Source organism: Panthera leo, chromosome A3, assembly GCF_018350215.1.
Source record: "Panthera leo isolate Ple1 chromosome A3, P.leo_Ple1_pat1.1, whole genome shotgun sequence".
In the NCBI taxonomy this organism is placed as follows: Eukaryota; Metazoa; Chordata; class Mammalia; order Carnivora; family Felidae; genus Panthera; species Panthera leo.
Window position 1 is genome coordinate 72,608,778 of NC_056681.1, and position 15,975 is coordinate 72,624,752.

Genomic DNA, 15,975 nt, shown 5'->3' on the forward strand with positions numbered 1-15,975 from the left:
CAGGGCTGGTTTAGTGGTCATGAACTCCTTTAGTTTTTGTTTGTCTGGGAAACTCTTTGTCTCTCCTTCTATTTTGCACGATAGCCTTGCTGGATAAAGAATTCTTGGCTGCATATTTTTCTGATTCAGCACGTTGGATATATCCTGCCACTCCCTTCTGGCCTGCCAAGTTTCTGTGCATAGGTCTGCTTCAAACTTGATCTGTCTTTCCTTGTAGGTTAAGGACTTTTTTTTTCCCTTGCTGCTTTCATGATTCTTTCCTTGCCTGAGTATTTTGTGAATTTGACTATGATATGCCTTTTTGATGGTTGGTTTTTTGTTGAATCTAATGGGAGTTCTTTGTGCTTCCTGGATTTTGATGTTCATGTCTTTCCCCAGGTTAGGAAAGTTTTCCACTATGACTTGTTCACATAAACTTTCTACTCCTTTTTCTCTCTTCCTCTTCTGGGACCCTTATGATTAGGATGTTATTCCTTTTTAATGAGTCACTGAGTTCTCTAATTCTTATATCATGCTTTTTTGCCTTACTTTCCCTCTTTTTTTCTGCTTCATTATTCTCCATAAGTTTGTTTTCTCTATCACGGATTCGCTGCTCTCCTTCATCCATCCTTGCCACCATGGCATCCATTCAAGATTGCATCTCAGTGATAGCATTTTTAATTTCATCCTGACTAGATTTTATTTCTTTTATCTCCACAGAAAGGGATTCTATGCTTTTCTTTCAACCCCAGCTATTATTATTTTAAAAAATTTTTTTAATGTTTATTTATTTATTTATTTTTGAGAGAGAGAGAGAGAGAGAGAGAGAGAGTGTGTGTGTGTGTGTGTGTGTGTGTGAGCGGGGGAGGGGCAGAGAGAGAGGGAGATACAGAATCTGAAACAGACTCCAGGCTCTAAGCTGTCAGCATAGAGCCCGATGTGGGGCTCAAACTCAAGAACCGTGAGATCATGACCTGAGCCAAAGTCAGATGCTTAACCGACTGAGCCACCCAGATGCCCCCCTTCTGCCCCCCAGCTATTATTCTTATTACCATGATTCTAAATTCTGGTTCAGACATTTTGCTTGTATCTGTGTTGATTAAGTCCCTGGCTGTCACTTCTTCCTGTCCTTTCTTTTGGGTGAATTCCTTTGTTTCTTCATTTTGAAGGAAGAGAAAGAATTAATAAAAGAAAAAAAATAAAAATTAAAAAACTAAAAACAGCACACAAAAAAATCAAATAATGGATGCTAGATTTTAGGTGTGTTTTGGTCTGGTTGTTGAAAGAAGCTTCATAGGAAAAATGGGAAAGAAAAGAAAAGGAAAAAAAAGGAAAACATTTGAAAATAAAAGAAATGAATACAACAATATAGAATAAAATGAAGTGATGAAAGTAAAATAGAATTTAAAAAATTTACAAAGAAGTAAAAAATATAGTAGAAAAAATTAAAAATCCTTTTTATAAAAACAAAATAAAAATAAAATTTTTCTCTTTATTCAAGAATAAGAAAAGAAAAAAAACTGAATAGATGAACAAGCAAACAGAATGAAATATGATTGAAATTATACCCAGTTTCCCCTAGAAGTCAAGCTATGAAGCCCTTTATAGTCTGTAAACTAAGCAGGTGGAGAGACTTGTGGTGTTCCTCTAGAGTGCAGTTGGCCAAGTTATATAGGGCTTGGTATAATGGCTCCATCCCCCACTAGATGGCACTGCTTAGTTTACTGGGGTGGATCATTGTGGCCCATGTAGGCATGCATACGCATGCACAGGAGGGGTGAAAATGGTGTCACCCAGCTACTCAGTCTCTAGTATCAGAACTCTGTGCTCTCAGGGGCTGGCAATCAAGCACCCTTCCTTTGTCTCCAGCTTCTGTCCACTCCCTGCTTCTACATTGTCCTTTACCAAGCCATCAGCCTGCCAGGTGGTACCTCCCTCCAAAGTTTTACCTCAGATGGGGCTGTGTTTCCCAACTCCTCACTTCTGAGGGCACTGCACCTTTGACCTTCTCAGACCCCCTGGGGAAGGGTCTTGCTGAGCAATGGCTGTGTCCCAGCCTGCACTCTGGTACATTTGTGAGACCATGCTGCTATAGATGCTCAGAGACTGAAGCTGGGTGCCAGTGTGCCCCAGAAAAAGTTCACATGATCGTGCAGCAGCAGCATTTTCAGGGATTATGGTAAATCACAACACACATCTGGCACCAGGCTTCACCCTTAATGTCCTTGTTCCAACACCAGTGAACATGGCTGTTCTCCAGGGTCCACTGGGAACTTTGCCTGTGGGGAGGCCCCACAGCCTCTACCAAATGTCCTCCCAGTGGAGGAACTGCCTCTCCCCTTGTGCCCTGAGGACTCTGAGGACCTCACTGTCTGCTCCTGGGGATTCGCCCTTCCCACCGGAGCTCCACCAGGTAGTGAGCTGCAGAGTTTCAGACTCTGTGCTCCCCTGTTTATAGAGTCTTAAAGGCATTTAAACCCTCTTTTTCCTTTCTCCCTTTCTTGTTCAGTCTCTTGCTGTTGTTTCCACTCTTTCTCTTTCTCTCCAGCTGCTTTGAGAGGGAATGCTTTTCCTGTACTCTCCCACTGTCTCTGTCCTCTTTCTGCAAGCAAAAACAGCTCCCTACCCTCTGTGGCTTCTCTCTCCCCCAGTTCACCTCTTCACACCACATATCTGCCAAGTTCTGTGGTTCTAGTTGTACAGATTGTTGTGTGAATCCTCAAATCAGTTTTCTAGGTGTGAAAGATGGTTTAGTTTTGATCTAGCTGCATTTCAGGGACAAGAGAGGCCAAAAAAAAGCTTCCATGCTGCTCTGCCATCTTGGCCCCTCAAATGTTTGTTTGTTTATAGCTGCATTTCAGGGACAAGAGAGGCCAAAAAAAAGCTTCCATGCTGCTCTGCCATCTTGGCCCCTCAAATGTTTGTTTGTTTATTTATTTATTTTTAATTTTTTTAAACGTTTATTTATTTTTGAGACAGAGAGAGACAGAGCATGAACGGGGGAGGGTCAGAGAGAGAGGAAGACACAGAATCCGAAGCAGGCTCCAGGCTCTGAGCTGTCAGCACAGAGACTGATGTGGGGCCTGAACCCACAGACCATGAGGTCATTACCTGAGCTGAAGTCGGACGCCCAACCGACTGAGCCACCCAGGTGCCCCTGTTTATTTATTTTTGAGAGAGAGAGAGAGAGAGAGAGACTGCACAAGGAAGGGCAGAGAGAGGGAGACAGAGGATCCAAAGCAGGCTTGATGCTGACAGCAGCGAGCATGATGTGGCCTCAAACTCACGAATTGTGAGATCATGTCCTGAGCGAAAGTTGGGCACTTAACCAACTGAGTCACCTAGGTGCTCCTCAGTTTCTTTAATTAACATCTTATATTAGTATGGTACATTTGTCACAACTGGTGAACCAATATTGGTACATCATTATTAACTAAAGCCTATATTTTCTTCAGATTTTTAAAGTTTTACCTAACGTCTTCTTTCTGTTCCAGGATTCATTCAGGATATCATTTTACATTTAGTTATCTTGTCTCCATAGATTTCTTTAAGCTTTGACAGTTTCATAGACTTGCCTTGTTTTCAGTGATTTTGGCAGTCTTGAGGTGTACTTTGGGGTTAGGTACTTTGTAGGGAGCTCCCCAGTACAATGTGTCTGGTATTTTTCTCATAATAAGACTGGGGTTATGGATGAGTGGAAGACCAGAGGTCAAGTGCCATTTTCATCACACCATATCAAGGGTGCCTACTATTTATGTATGTATCTCAGCCTCCATCACCTGGCTGAGATAAGTGTTTGTCAGGTTTCTCCACTGTTAAGCTACTTTTCCCTGCTCCCTTCCCATCCTCTACTTTTTAATCTCCATGTCTCAAGAAGCTCTTTTTTTTTTTTTTTTTGCCACCAATTTCTGTTGCAGTGGGAGCTATGGAAGCAGAGATGGGGAGCAGGGGACTGTTTTTAGAGCATTTGTAACTATGGCATGGTTTAAAATGTTGCTATAAATCTTTAATTACAGTTATATCTGAAACTGTAACATAATCTGAAAACTTGGGAGGGAAATTGATTAAGCTGTGTATAGAGGCTTTACCAGCTCTTTGGTGAACACTAATGACAGTTGTAGAAATGGATTGTGGCAATCTGTTGGTTTACCTGTGCTTTAGAAGTTCAACAGTTTATTTTTGACAATATTAACGCAGATTTAGAATAGGAGTAGCTTATATAACTACAGAAATACGTAATTTTCTTTAAGACTGCTTAACATAAAAATTGGAATGGGTTATTACATAGTTTTGCCAGACACCACATGATTTGGATGTACACATTTTTCCTTATGTAGACAGGAAGAAGTTGTGTCCTAGAGGTTGAAAATTTGAGTCCCTAAAGCCAAGAAACATAAATATGGTTAACTCTAATTCCCTTGCTCATCTTTCTTCCTATAGCATTTCATTTATAGTCCCGTTCTACTTCTTGTTTTTACTTCTCTTTAATCCATTCTGCTTCCAACTACACTTATTTGTGTACACATATCTGTGCCTCTCACTAATCAAAAAGGATAGTATTTTCAAGGTCAAGCTGGTGGCTTGTTTTTATAGCCCCTATGGCTGTGCTTATGGCCAGGACTTCAAAAGTGTCTTCAATTAAATTGAAGTGCTTGGGGATAGTTGGCCTGCAGAAGAAACAGTAGTGTGACAGCTATTTCAACAATGTGAAAGATGCCATGGTGTGTGGCTCCAGGGGACAAACCCTGGATGGAAGGTGAAAGGTTAAAGGAAGGTCTTCTGAAAAATAAAGATGTTTAACATCAGTAAGGGCTGCTTTGTAAGGTAGTGACTGGATGACTTCCTGCATTTAAAATTGACACATGCAGTCATATCCCAGGATGAAGGGGTACGTTACAATATGAAAATTTGATTTTACATGAAAGGATGCTGATGCTTAAAATTCATCATGGTTTCTTTAAATAGCAGTGTGTCTTTGTGAATTTAAAGTAAGATTCACTTTGCAAATATTAACCTCAGAGTTTCTCACTGACACATCTTTCCACCGTCATCACAGCCAATCGAGCCTCGACTCAGCAGCATATTGTGTTTGGAGTCTTTCATAACCGAAGGGGCTGATGTCTGTCCCAGTTTCCAGAGCAGTGTGTCTGAAACAAAAAAAAACAAAACAAAACAAAACAACAACAAAAAAATGCTGCATGTGTCATATCAGCTTCCCTTCTCTTTAACAAGTGAGGTGGAAGGGGTGCAGAGAGGCCATGGGAGCCCATAGAAGCATCTCTTCCAACACAGGCCCTGTCCCAAGAGTGCTGTGTTCCAGCTAGTGCTGTAAAACTGCAGAAAATCTATCTCCACATTGGCTTTTTCTTTCTTTATGGACCTCCCTCTGTTGCACAGCGTGCTTCAAACCAGGGATCAGGACTCAGAAAGATTCTGAGGAAATTCAAAGTGGATTATGGAGGTTTGAATGGTTAATTCTCGCATGGTTCACTGCTTCACAAAGTTAATGGGTTGGATGTCCTGCCACCTCTTGATGCACATTCCTTGTAAGCCTTTAAAAGGAGGGTTATGGTTAAGGGGCCCATTGGATAACACCTCTCTTCATTATGTGAGTTGTTGACAAATAAGACAGAGAGTAAAGCAGAAATCTTCAGGTAAGTGGACTTTGTAATAATCTTTTCTGCAGAATTAAACACACTCACCCAGGCATAGGCAGGGCTCCCCTGACAAGCAAAGCAGAAGTGATGATCCCCAAGCATAATGTACTCCCTAGAGAAGGAAGAAGAGAAAGCACCTGGGCAATGCTTGTTTCTTCTTCCAAATGTAACACTTAGATAAGTCTGTGTGTGAGGAGTAGGGACAGGGTAGAATGGTCAGGAGTGTCACACTAATAGATATTCCTTCTCTAAGAAGGAGCTATTACAGGGGTGAAGAAGCTTTCTCCTCTAGACACAGGTCATCAAATCTGGAGAGAGCTCAACAAGAGTTCTGGCTGCAGTATGTCAAGATGATCTGTTCCCCAGAGCGTTTTGTTGTGGAGTGATAGGTAGAGTCAGGGATGTTGTATGGTGACCAGAGTTGGCGAATGACTGCTCTTGTTCTACGGATAGAGACAGATTGAGATATAATTCACATAATATTAAATTCACCCTTTTAAAGTGTTCATAGCATACTAAATATACAGTGATTTTTCCAATAGTCTGAATATTTTTGTACCCATCACCACTATCTAGTTCCAGAACATTTCTGCCACCCCAAAAAAGGATCCCTCTCTCATAATTCCCTTTATCAGTAGTTCCCCATTCCTCACCTGTCCCTTCCCTCAGGGGCCGGGTCAGGGTCAAGGCCACTATAATGTCCTTGTCCTTTCCCTCATGGTTTCAAGAAGGCTGCTATAGCTCCATCATGATATTCATTCTACAGTCAGGAAGAGAGAGGAAAGGCTATACGGGCAAAACCCCTGGCTGAGTCAGTCCTGTCAATGAGCTTTCCTGAAATCCTCAAGCAGCAATCTGTCTCACATCTCAGGGCCACTCCTCTTTCAAGGAAGATGGGAAATACAGAAAGGCATGTTGCTGCCCCAAGTAAAATCAGAGTCTGTTAGAAAGGTAGAAGAGAAAGATGGATTTTGTGTAAGCAGCTGGCAGTGTCTGCCACAGATGTTCATATATTAAATAAATTTAACCGAATAATTATTACATTCTGTATTCTTTCCCAAGTAGGGACACAGAAGGACATATTACAGAGTCTTTGATCTCCATGGTTTCAACCTCAAAACATTAGATCAGAAACCAAGACAAGCTAAATTTCTGTTAAGTACACATTAAATCTTTCACACATGAAAGATTTATTTCAGTCTTATGGTTTTTTTTTTGTTTTTGTTTGTTTTTTTTTTTTTTGTCCATCTGTCACTGCCTAAAGTAATGGGCAACACTTCCATTTTTGACCCAGTTTGTGAAGCAATATGAACTTAGCCTAAAGTTATGTCTCTTACACTTAAATGGCAGTTCTTTAGTTCTAGCATTTTAGGATTTGTTCAATAAATATGTGTGTGCCCTTATCACTCACAGTTAAAAATACTACCAGCAGTGCACCTAGATGGCTCAGTTGGCTAAGGGTTTGACTTCGGCTCAGGTCATGATCTCACAGCTCTTGGGTTTGAACCCCCATCAGGCTCTGTGCTGACAGCTCAGAGCCTGGAGCCTGCTTCAGATTCTGTGTCTCCCTCTTTCTCTGCCCCTCCCCACCTCCTGCACGCGCACGTGTGCTCTCTCTCTCTCTCTCAAAAATAAATAAACATTAAGGAAATTTTTAAAAAATAGAAATATAAAAAAAAAATCACCACCAGATCTTCCTCCAGTCTCCCATCTCAAATCCTCTAAGTTCTATAAGATGACCAAATTTTCTTTCTTTTCCATTCTTGTGGTTGTATTCGTTTTTTTTTTTTTTTTTTTTTTTTTTTTTTTTTGGTCAACCTAGGCATTATCTAGTGGCTTCTCGCTATCCTTTGTATCATATATACTATGTATGTATACAGGTAATGTTAACTTTAAAACTGCCAGTTATTTTGCCAGCAAAAATGGATTTATTTAGGAATAAAAGAGAATTATAAGTCAGGACAAACAAGCTGGGTCACAACCTTAGATGAGCCTGGGCAACAAAGGAACACATGATTTTTTTAAGGAGAAAATGGGTACGTTGGGAAAGCTGTTAAACAGAAAGTCCACTAGGGTAAACTGGGAGCTACAACTATGGTGCTTCTCATTGGCTGAGCTGTTGCCCTGGATGGGACAGGGGTGGTGCTGAGGAAATGTTTCTTTCTTGGGCTGGAGTAGTAAAGTAGTATCCACTTGCATGGTCCAGTACCTGTAAGGTCAAGTCTCTCCTTTCCTGTTGGGTCTGCAAATGACTACCAGTGGTAGGGCATGAGAGCTCCCCCTGCTGAAACCTCCTGAATCCATTTTAGTGAAATTTCCCATTACTAATTTTCACAGCGCTATGTATTATCATTTAGGTAATGTTCTGCTAGAATCAACACAGAATTCTTGAAATTCTTTTCAACTCTGGAATGCAGTAAATTTATCATCACTTTGAAATAAAGTCTAATCAATATGCTGATATGTGTATTTGCAATATTAATAGCAAATTATTACAGGAGAGTTAAATATTTCACTTAAGTATGTATCAGCTGGTTTGTCTTTCATTCATTTATTCAACAACTATGTGCCAAGTCCTGGTCTAGGTTCTGGGAACACAGTGGTGAACAAGACAGAACAGAACTTACAGTGAAGACAGGAAATTTTTTTTTTTAATTTTTTTTTAAATGTTTATTTATTTTTGAGACAGAGAGAGACAGAGCATGAACGGGGGAGGGTCAGAGAGAGAGGGAGACACAGAATCTGAAACAGGCTCCAGGCTCTGAGCCGTCAGCACAGAGCCCAACGCGGGACTCGAACCCACAGACCGTGAGATCATGACCTGAGCCGAAGTCGGACGCTTAACCGACTGAGCCACGCAGGCGCCTCAGGAAATTTTTAAAAAAGCAAATAAATGCATTGTAATGTCATATGTAATCAGTACTATGCCTATACAGGAAACATGGGGTGCATTGCTGTTTTAGGTGAATTGGTCAGGGGACATATTTCTAAGGAGATGATATCTGTGCAGAGACTTGAATAGTGAGAAGATCAGAGGAAAGAGCATTTTAGGCAGAGGGAATGATGCACGCAAAGACTGTGAGGCAGGAATATGTTTGGCATGTTGAGGAGCACAAAGGAGGCAAATTCGGCTGAAATGGAGTGTGCCACGAAAGGAGTCCTAAAATAAGAGGTAGACAGACTCATCAGAGGGAGTCTGGAGGCTGTGGCAACCAGGATACCTTTTATGTTGAGTGTAATGGGGAGTCAGTACAGGGTTTTAAGCTGGGGATGAAAGTGATTTGACTTTACTTAAGACAATCACCTTAGGTGTTTTATAGAGACTAGACTGTAGGACAGCAGAACTAGAAGCACAGAGGCTAGTTAAGGGGGCTGTTGAGAGATTATGATAATTTGGACTAGGGCATGAAAACACCATTACCCATTTTTCTAGAAACAGTTGAATCAGAACTATTATTATTATTATTGTTATTTTAGTGAGTCTTAAGTGAAGTTTGGGGCTAGAAATAATTTGTAAAGGGAGTGCAATGACATGTTTTTGGATATTTAGCTAAGTGACAGTCTAAGGAGACCTGGGCCTCTCTGACACCAGGGGAGGTGTTTTTGCCTTTTCATTGTCTGTAGCTTCTTTCATGTAGTGCTGCTGACTTGTAAGATAGGTGAAGCAACATTGCTTTGCAAGGTCATGATTTATTACCAACATGAACAGCGTCACTGGGAAATGCATCTGATCTGCAGGACCCTATGAGACTTTTCCCCTTTATGATGCAATTCTTGATCGGAAATAAAAATTCTTTTCAAACCTTTCCCAGGCCTTTCTTTGAGGTATGCCAACCATCGGTTCTAAACTTTAGTGGGCATGAGAATCACCTGGAGAGCATGTTAAAACCAGATTCTTGGACTCCACCTGCAGAGCTTCTGTTTCTGTAGGTCTGGGGAGGGGCCTGAGATTTGATTGTCTAAAAAACTCAGGTTCTGCTGGCGCTGCAGGGCATTGGAATACTCTTTGAATAGCAAAGAGCCGGGCCAGCTGTTTTCCATTTCTGGTTACTTCAGTTGCCTGGCTTTCTTTTCATAATGCTGACATTGGTGGGGGTTGCTCACTGAGAAGGACCTCGGAGGAATATCCTCAACACAGCCTGGACCAAAACCTTCAAGTCTTCTTGGTCAGCGTCTTTTGGGATCTGCTCATGCTTAGGATAAAACAACTGCACACTTTTCACCAGTGCTGCCTGTTTTCTCTCCTATTTTGTCCCTCTCTTCTACATGGCCTGGTTTAGCTCAAGTTTCTCTTTGAAAGTTCTGCCAGTTCCTTTTATGTCTGCAAGCTACTCTCTTTCCCTCCCTCTATCTAACAAATTGCCTTTCTGATTCCCCTTCAGATCAATACTTGCCACTCATCATTTCTCTTCACTTTGTATGTATCTTTTAAACTATGTTTTATAGCCCTATAAAAATTCCATTTGTGATGTATCCTGTCTTTATTGCTTTACTATGCTTTTCCTTCATTTTCATTTGATACCACAATATGCTATTGTCAGGAAACAAGTGATGCCCCCTGTTATTATAAATCTGCTTACAAAATACATAAGATTATCTAAGCCATTGATCCCTTCTATCTCTTTTAAAGCAGGCTCAGTTGCTGTAGGTGGAAGCACTATCTTGTGGCCTCTTTGAATATTGGTTTGATCTATCGCTTATGATTTCCCAATGTATTAAAAAATATTTTTTTCAGTTGAGGTATAATTTAAATTCAGTAGCATTCACCCTTTTTAGCGTACAGTTGAATGAGTTTTGAAAAATGCATACAGATCTGTAACCCTCACCACAGATGAGATGCAGAGCAGTGCCTTCACCCCAGAAAGTTCCTTCTTGCCCCTTTACAGCACCCCTTCTTCCTTCAGCCCTTGGCAACAGCTCGTCAGTTTCCCATCCCCGTAGTTTTGCCTTTTCCAGAATGTGGAATTAAAATGGAAACAGAAATGTCTTTATTACATTCTAACTTGAATTTAGTCCTTGCACTTAAAGAAGAAATTCTAAAAGCTGAGGATGTATAAATTTATGCCAAATATACTCAACTATCCTTGTGATCAGTATTTTGTTTTGTTTACTTTTTTTAAATGGAATGAGTATGTAGTGTGGCATTTCATGATTCTTTGGTTTCAGAATATTACTATCTTTCTCCAAAAATAGTCTTCCTTTTTCGTTTTTATTTTAAAAGAAAACGATTTTTAAAAATACTTTCTGAATATGTTCAGATGTAAAAGGTTTTGTTCATTTCATTTACTTACTATTTAATGGACTAGATAAAAATTAAGTCAGGAAATATGTACCTTTTTTTAAAGGTAGACAAACTGACATTTCTTTTCATCTTTTTTTAATACAGGTGTTTGCTTCAGAATGGTAAGTCAGTAAGTCTGTTTACTATTTTTTTTTTTTTTTTTTTTGCCATTTTCTCCCTACTGTTATTTCTATTCACAGACATAGAGCAGTTTTCTACTTAGTGCTAGCCTACTGCTTATTCTCCATCCTTGACAGCAAATGAAGTATTTGTATGTCTTCCAAATTACTGCTTGAAGTTGTTGATTAAAGCTGTCTTTTAAAAGTAGTCTATTAAAAACATTTCAGCCTGCCTCGTTTTTAGTTAATGTTTTGTATGAATTTCAAAAGTACTTCTACTGGGATAATCAAATTAAATGTTTTGGTTAGGTATATAGAATATAAAGTATGGGATCTTCCCCTTGTTCTGGATCGAAGAACCCCCTCCAGGCAAATGTCTGTATCTTGAATTGCAAAATGAAAAATGCTCATGTTGCATAAGGAAGTGGTTCTCGGTTTTTAGAAGTTAAGACTCCTTATTGCTTCACATTTTTTAATTTTGTTAATATACTCCTTTCCTAAAAGTTAAATGTGCATGTGTTTTTACCTACTATTTGAGCTGGCAGTCACTAGGTTATTAGCTCTCTGTTCTTAACCTTTGAGGGCTCTAACATGTTCCCAACCAGTAAAGTCTCCTTGTTTTGAGATAGTCCCTCCCCCCACAGTTCAGATTCTGTCCCTTTTCATTATTATTTTCAGAACTGGCTCCAACATAAATTCTGGCTATAACCATCTTGGGTTGTATTGCTTCATTTAATTGGGGATGTAGAGTGTATAGATTCTTGGTCACTATGACCTCCAAACAGAAGACCATGTTTTTAAAAATTTCCAGTAGATGAGACCTACAAGAATTTAGTATGATATAGTTAAAATAGTTCAAAATCAAAATGTTGCTAGGTTTTCATTTGCCAGTAGCATAACTGAATTTGGAACTGAGGAAAGGAATTTTTAAAAACTGTTAAGAATAATAGGAGAAATAAACTTATCTATAGACAATTAACAACGTGTGTGTGGCAAGTCCATAGCCAATGGAAGACATCAGAATCTTTTAACTGAATTCTTTGTATTGATCATAACTCCGTATTTTTCCTCAGTGATTGAAAATCTCGGAGTGATCATCTTTTGGAACCAGACAATGTAATTCACTTTTAGTAGGCATGGGGGCTATGCAACTGAATTTTATGGATCCCAAAACACATCACGGAAACTGTTTTCTGAAGTAATTCCCGCTATCAGTTTGTTGTTTTATAATGTGCTTGTCTTTACTGAAAGAGGAGTTTACTAAAAAATATCACTTAAGTGAGGATTCTTGAGAACAGAGGTATGATTGTAGGTCAGCTACACAATTTTTGGCATAGACTATATTTTAGGAAAGAAAATTATCAGTCAGTTTTTGATGTTGGATTTTGTTTCTCATATTTTCTCCTGAAACCAGTACACAGAAGATGAGGCTAGGAAAATAGGAGTGGTTGGCTGGGTGAAGAATACCAGCAAAGGGACTGTGACAGGCCAAGTGCAAGGCCCCGAAGAGAAAGTCAACTCCATGTAAGTAGCAAGACTAATAATGCATTTATGCAATTTATGAACTTTTTTTAATGCTTCATTGGACAGTAAGAATAGTATTGATGGACCAAATTCAGTTTGTGGATATAACTCAACTCACATGTTTTTAGGCATACTAGCAAGGATGTCCTCAGATCTGGGAATGGAATTTGTACATGTAGGAATGGATTTCCCACTTGGGCAGGCCCTCAAAAAGAACAATAGTGTCACTCTCTAGTCTATTTGAATTGAGTTCTGTCTCTTCTAACCTGGGAGAAGCATCCTGGGCCCACATATCTCTTATCCAAAGTAGTTGTGAAGAAGCATAGTGCCTTTGGATGGTTCTTAAAGTTCTTAAAGTAGACTTCAAGGCAAAAAGGCTGCCCTCTCCTTTTTATTAAGTATATTATTTATGTAATTGTAATTTTATTTTTGCTGTCGATGAAAGTGTATTCTGTGAGCTATATGGTTATGATAATGAATCCTTGTATTCCAAAAGAGATCAGATTCAGTAACATAGAAAAAAGTGCCCTGTCACATTCAAAAGCCTTCTTTTTTTGTAAGTTCCACTACTCTTTGTAGTCTTTTTTTTTTCCTAATAAAAAAGAGCTAACATTTATTGAGTATTTGCAATGTTAGACAATATGCTAAACACTTCACATAGGTTTTCTCGTTTAATCTACACAATGGATCTTATCATACCCAGTTTAATTCATTTTATTGTTTGCAATTTATTTTTGTTCTCATTACTTAATGTTTTTAGATTTCAAGGCTAATACTTTTTTGATTATTGTAATAAGTGAAGTAGTAAGATGCTGAAAGATAAAAAAAAATTAAGCTAGTAATCTGCCCCATTCCCCTCGACTTCCCTCCCCTTGATGGCACCTGTGCCTGTGACTTTGTGAATATTTTCTGAAGCTTTCTCTTTCACTTAAAACTATTTAAGCATTTATTTAGGGTTTTGTTGTTTTTACTGAAATAGAATACTTGATGCATATTCTTCTGTAACTAGTTTTTTCATTTTATAGACATTCATCAATCAGTAAATATATAACCACTGACTCCTTATTTTTCCTAACTTCTTTATGTATAAGTACACACTTTGTGTTTGTGTAAAACTGTACCCCAACTTGGAAAGTGGGGTCTACAATTTTAGTTTCATAAAATTATTTTAACAGTTAATGAAAAACAATAATTATCAGTAGGATTGCCACACAAGCATACAAGAAAAAATTCTGAGACTTCTATTGTAAACAGTTCAATGGATGAGAAAGTGCCAAATGACTATGAGGTATTGAGAATGCAGGCTGCATGGAGGATTGACTCTCATGCCTATCATGTTATATCCTAATCCATGTTGTAGCCATTTTTGATTAATATCCTTAACATAAATATAATCATATCATACATGCTACCCAATTTTCCTTTTCAACCCCTGCACACCCACTTTTCCTTCTCAGTTCTACAAGTAATCTATATTGGCAACTGGGTGGGTTTCCTCCCATGTTTGTCTCCATATTCACTTTCTCATATACATCTGATCCACTACTGGGTATTTACCCAAAGAAAATGAAAACACTAATTAAAAAAAAAAAAAAAAAAAAAAAAAAATATATATATATATATATATATATATATATATATACCCTTGTGTTTATTGCAGCATTATTTATAATAACCAAATTATGGAAACAGCCCCAGTGTCCATTGGCAGATGAATGGATAAAGAGTGTGTCGTATATATATAATGGAATATCACTCAGCCATAAAAAAGAATGAAATCTTGCCATTTGCAACAACATGGATGGACCTAGAAAGTATAATGCTAGGCCAAATAAGTCAGAGAAAGACAAATACCATATGATTTCACTCATGTGTGGAATTTAAGAAACAAAACAAATGAACAAAGAAAAAAGAGACAAACCAAAAACCAGACTCTTAACTGTAAAGAACAAACAGATGGTTACCAGAGGGGAGGCGGGTAAGGGGATGGGTGGAATAGGTGAAGGGGATTAAGATTACACTCATGATGAGCACTGAGTAATGTACAGAATCGATGAATCACTATATTGTACACCTAAGACTAATATAACACCGTATGTCAATTATACTGAAATTAAAAAACAAAACAAAACAGGGACACCTGGGTGGCTCGGTCCGTTAAGTGTCGGACTTCAGCTCAGGTCATGATCTCACAGTTTGTGAGTTCGAGCCCCAAGTCAGGCTCTGTGCTGACAGCTTGGAGCCTGGAGCCTGTTTCAGATTTTGTGTCTCCCTTTCTCTCTGCCCCTCGCCCACTTGCACTCTTTCTCTCAAAAATAAATAAACATTAAAAAAAATTAAAAAATCAAAGCAAAACAAAAATACATCCCAGAAAATCTGTCCAAGTCAGATGGTAGAGCTTCAATTCATTCTTTTCAACGGCCACTTAATAATTGACAGTGTTAGTGCACCATTTTTTATTACCTTATTTCTGAAAATTCATTTTGTTTCTCTCTCTCTTTTTTTTTTTTTTCCATTAAGAGCAATGCTATAATAAACATTTTATTGGTGATTTTATTTTTGGGAGATAGAATCCCAGAAGTGCAGTTTGTTGGTTGATGTATCTGTGTACTATTAATTTAAAAATATTTGTCAGACTGCTTTTCAAAACAGCTGTAAACAATTTACATTTTTTTCTCTTCGTCCTGTGGGCAATTGGTATTATTGCTGTCTAATTTTTCTTTGATCTGATTGGGTGTAGAGTGATATGGTATTTTTTCACTGTAATTTGCATTTCTCTAATTACTGGTTATTTTGAGCATCTTCATGCTTGTGGCTATGTGGGTTTGTTCTCATGAACTAACTCCCTTTCACATCCTTTACCCATTTGTCTGTGGGGCTGCTTGCCTCTTGCCAATGTTTAAGAGCTTTTTGTATATTGGTAATGATTACTAACTCATTATCTGTGATCTCTTTTGCAAGTATTTTCCCAATTCTATCCTTTGCCTATTCATTAGTTTTGTTTATTTATGATAGTTGTTTTTTTTTTTTTGCGACGTGAATTGTTTTTAATTTTTATAAACTCACATATAGTTATCTTTTCTTTCTGGTTAAGAAACAGATCATAAATGTTGTTCCCTAGGTTTCCTTCTACCTTTTTGATGCTTTATTTATTATGTTAAGCATTTATTCCATCTGGAATTTGTTTTTTATTTAGAATATGAGACTGGGGACTATTTTCTACCATGATGTAACAGCCAGTTGTGCCAGCACTATTTTTAAATAATCGCTCTTTCTCCATCAAATTGAAATACATTTTTATCATGTATTAAAATCACATGTAAACTGGATTCTGTTTCTGGATTCTGGGTTTTGTTCTCTTTCCTTAATAGATCTGTTTACCTATTCCTAGACTAATACTCCATATTGATTTAAT

The 15,975-nt window shown here is 38.4% G+C and overlaps 1 protein-coding gene across 7 annotated transcripts in view; it reads left to right on the plus strand.

The window, feature by feature from the left end:
- The window catches only part of ACYP2 (acylphosphatase 2), a 278,791-nt gene that overhangs the window by 110,936 nt on the left and 151,880 nt on the right, over positions 1 to 15,975 (plus strand). For all 7 annotated transcript variants that reach the window (XM_042932275.1, XM_042932277.1, XM_042932279.1 and 4 more), the window contains 2 exons: positions 11,023 to 11,039; positions 12,451 to 12,560. In XM_042932275.1, coding sequence (XP_042788209.1) covers positions 11,023 to 11,039; positions 12,451 to 12,560 — 127 coding nt within the window. The remainder of the gene's footprint in view (positions 1 to 11,022; positions 11,040 to 12,450; positions 12,561 to 15,975) is intronic.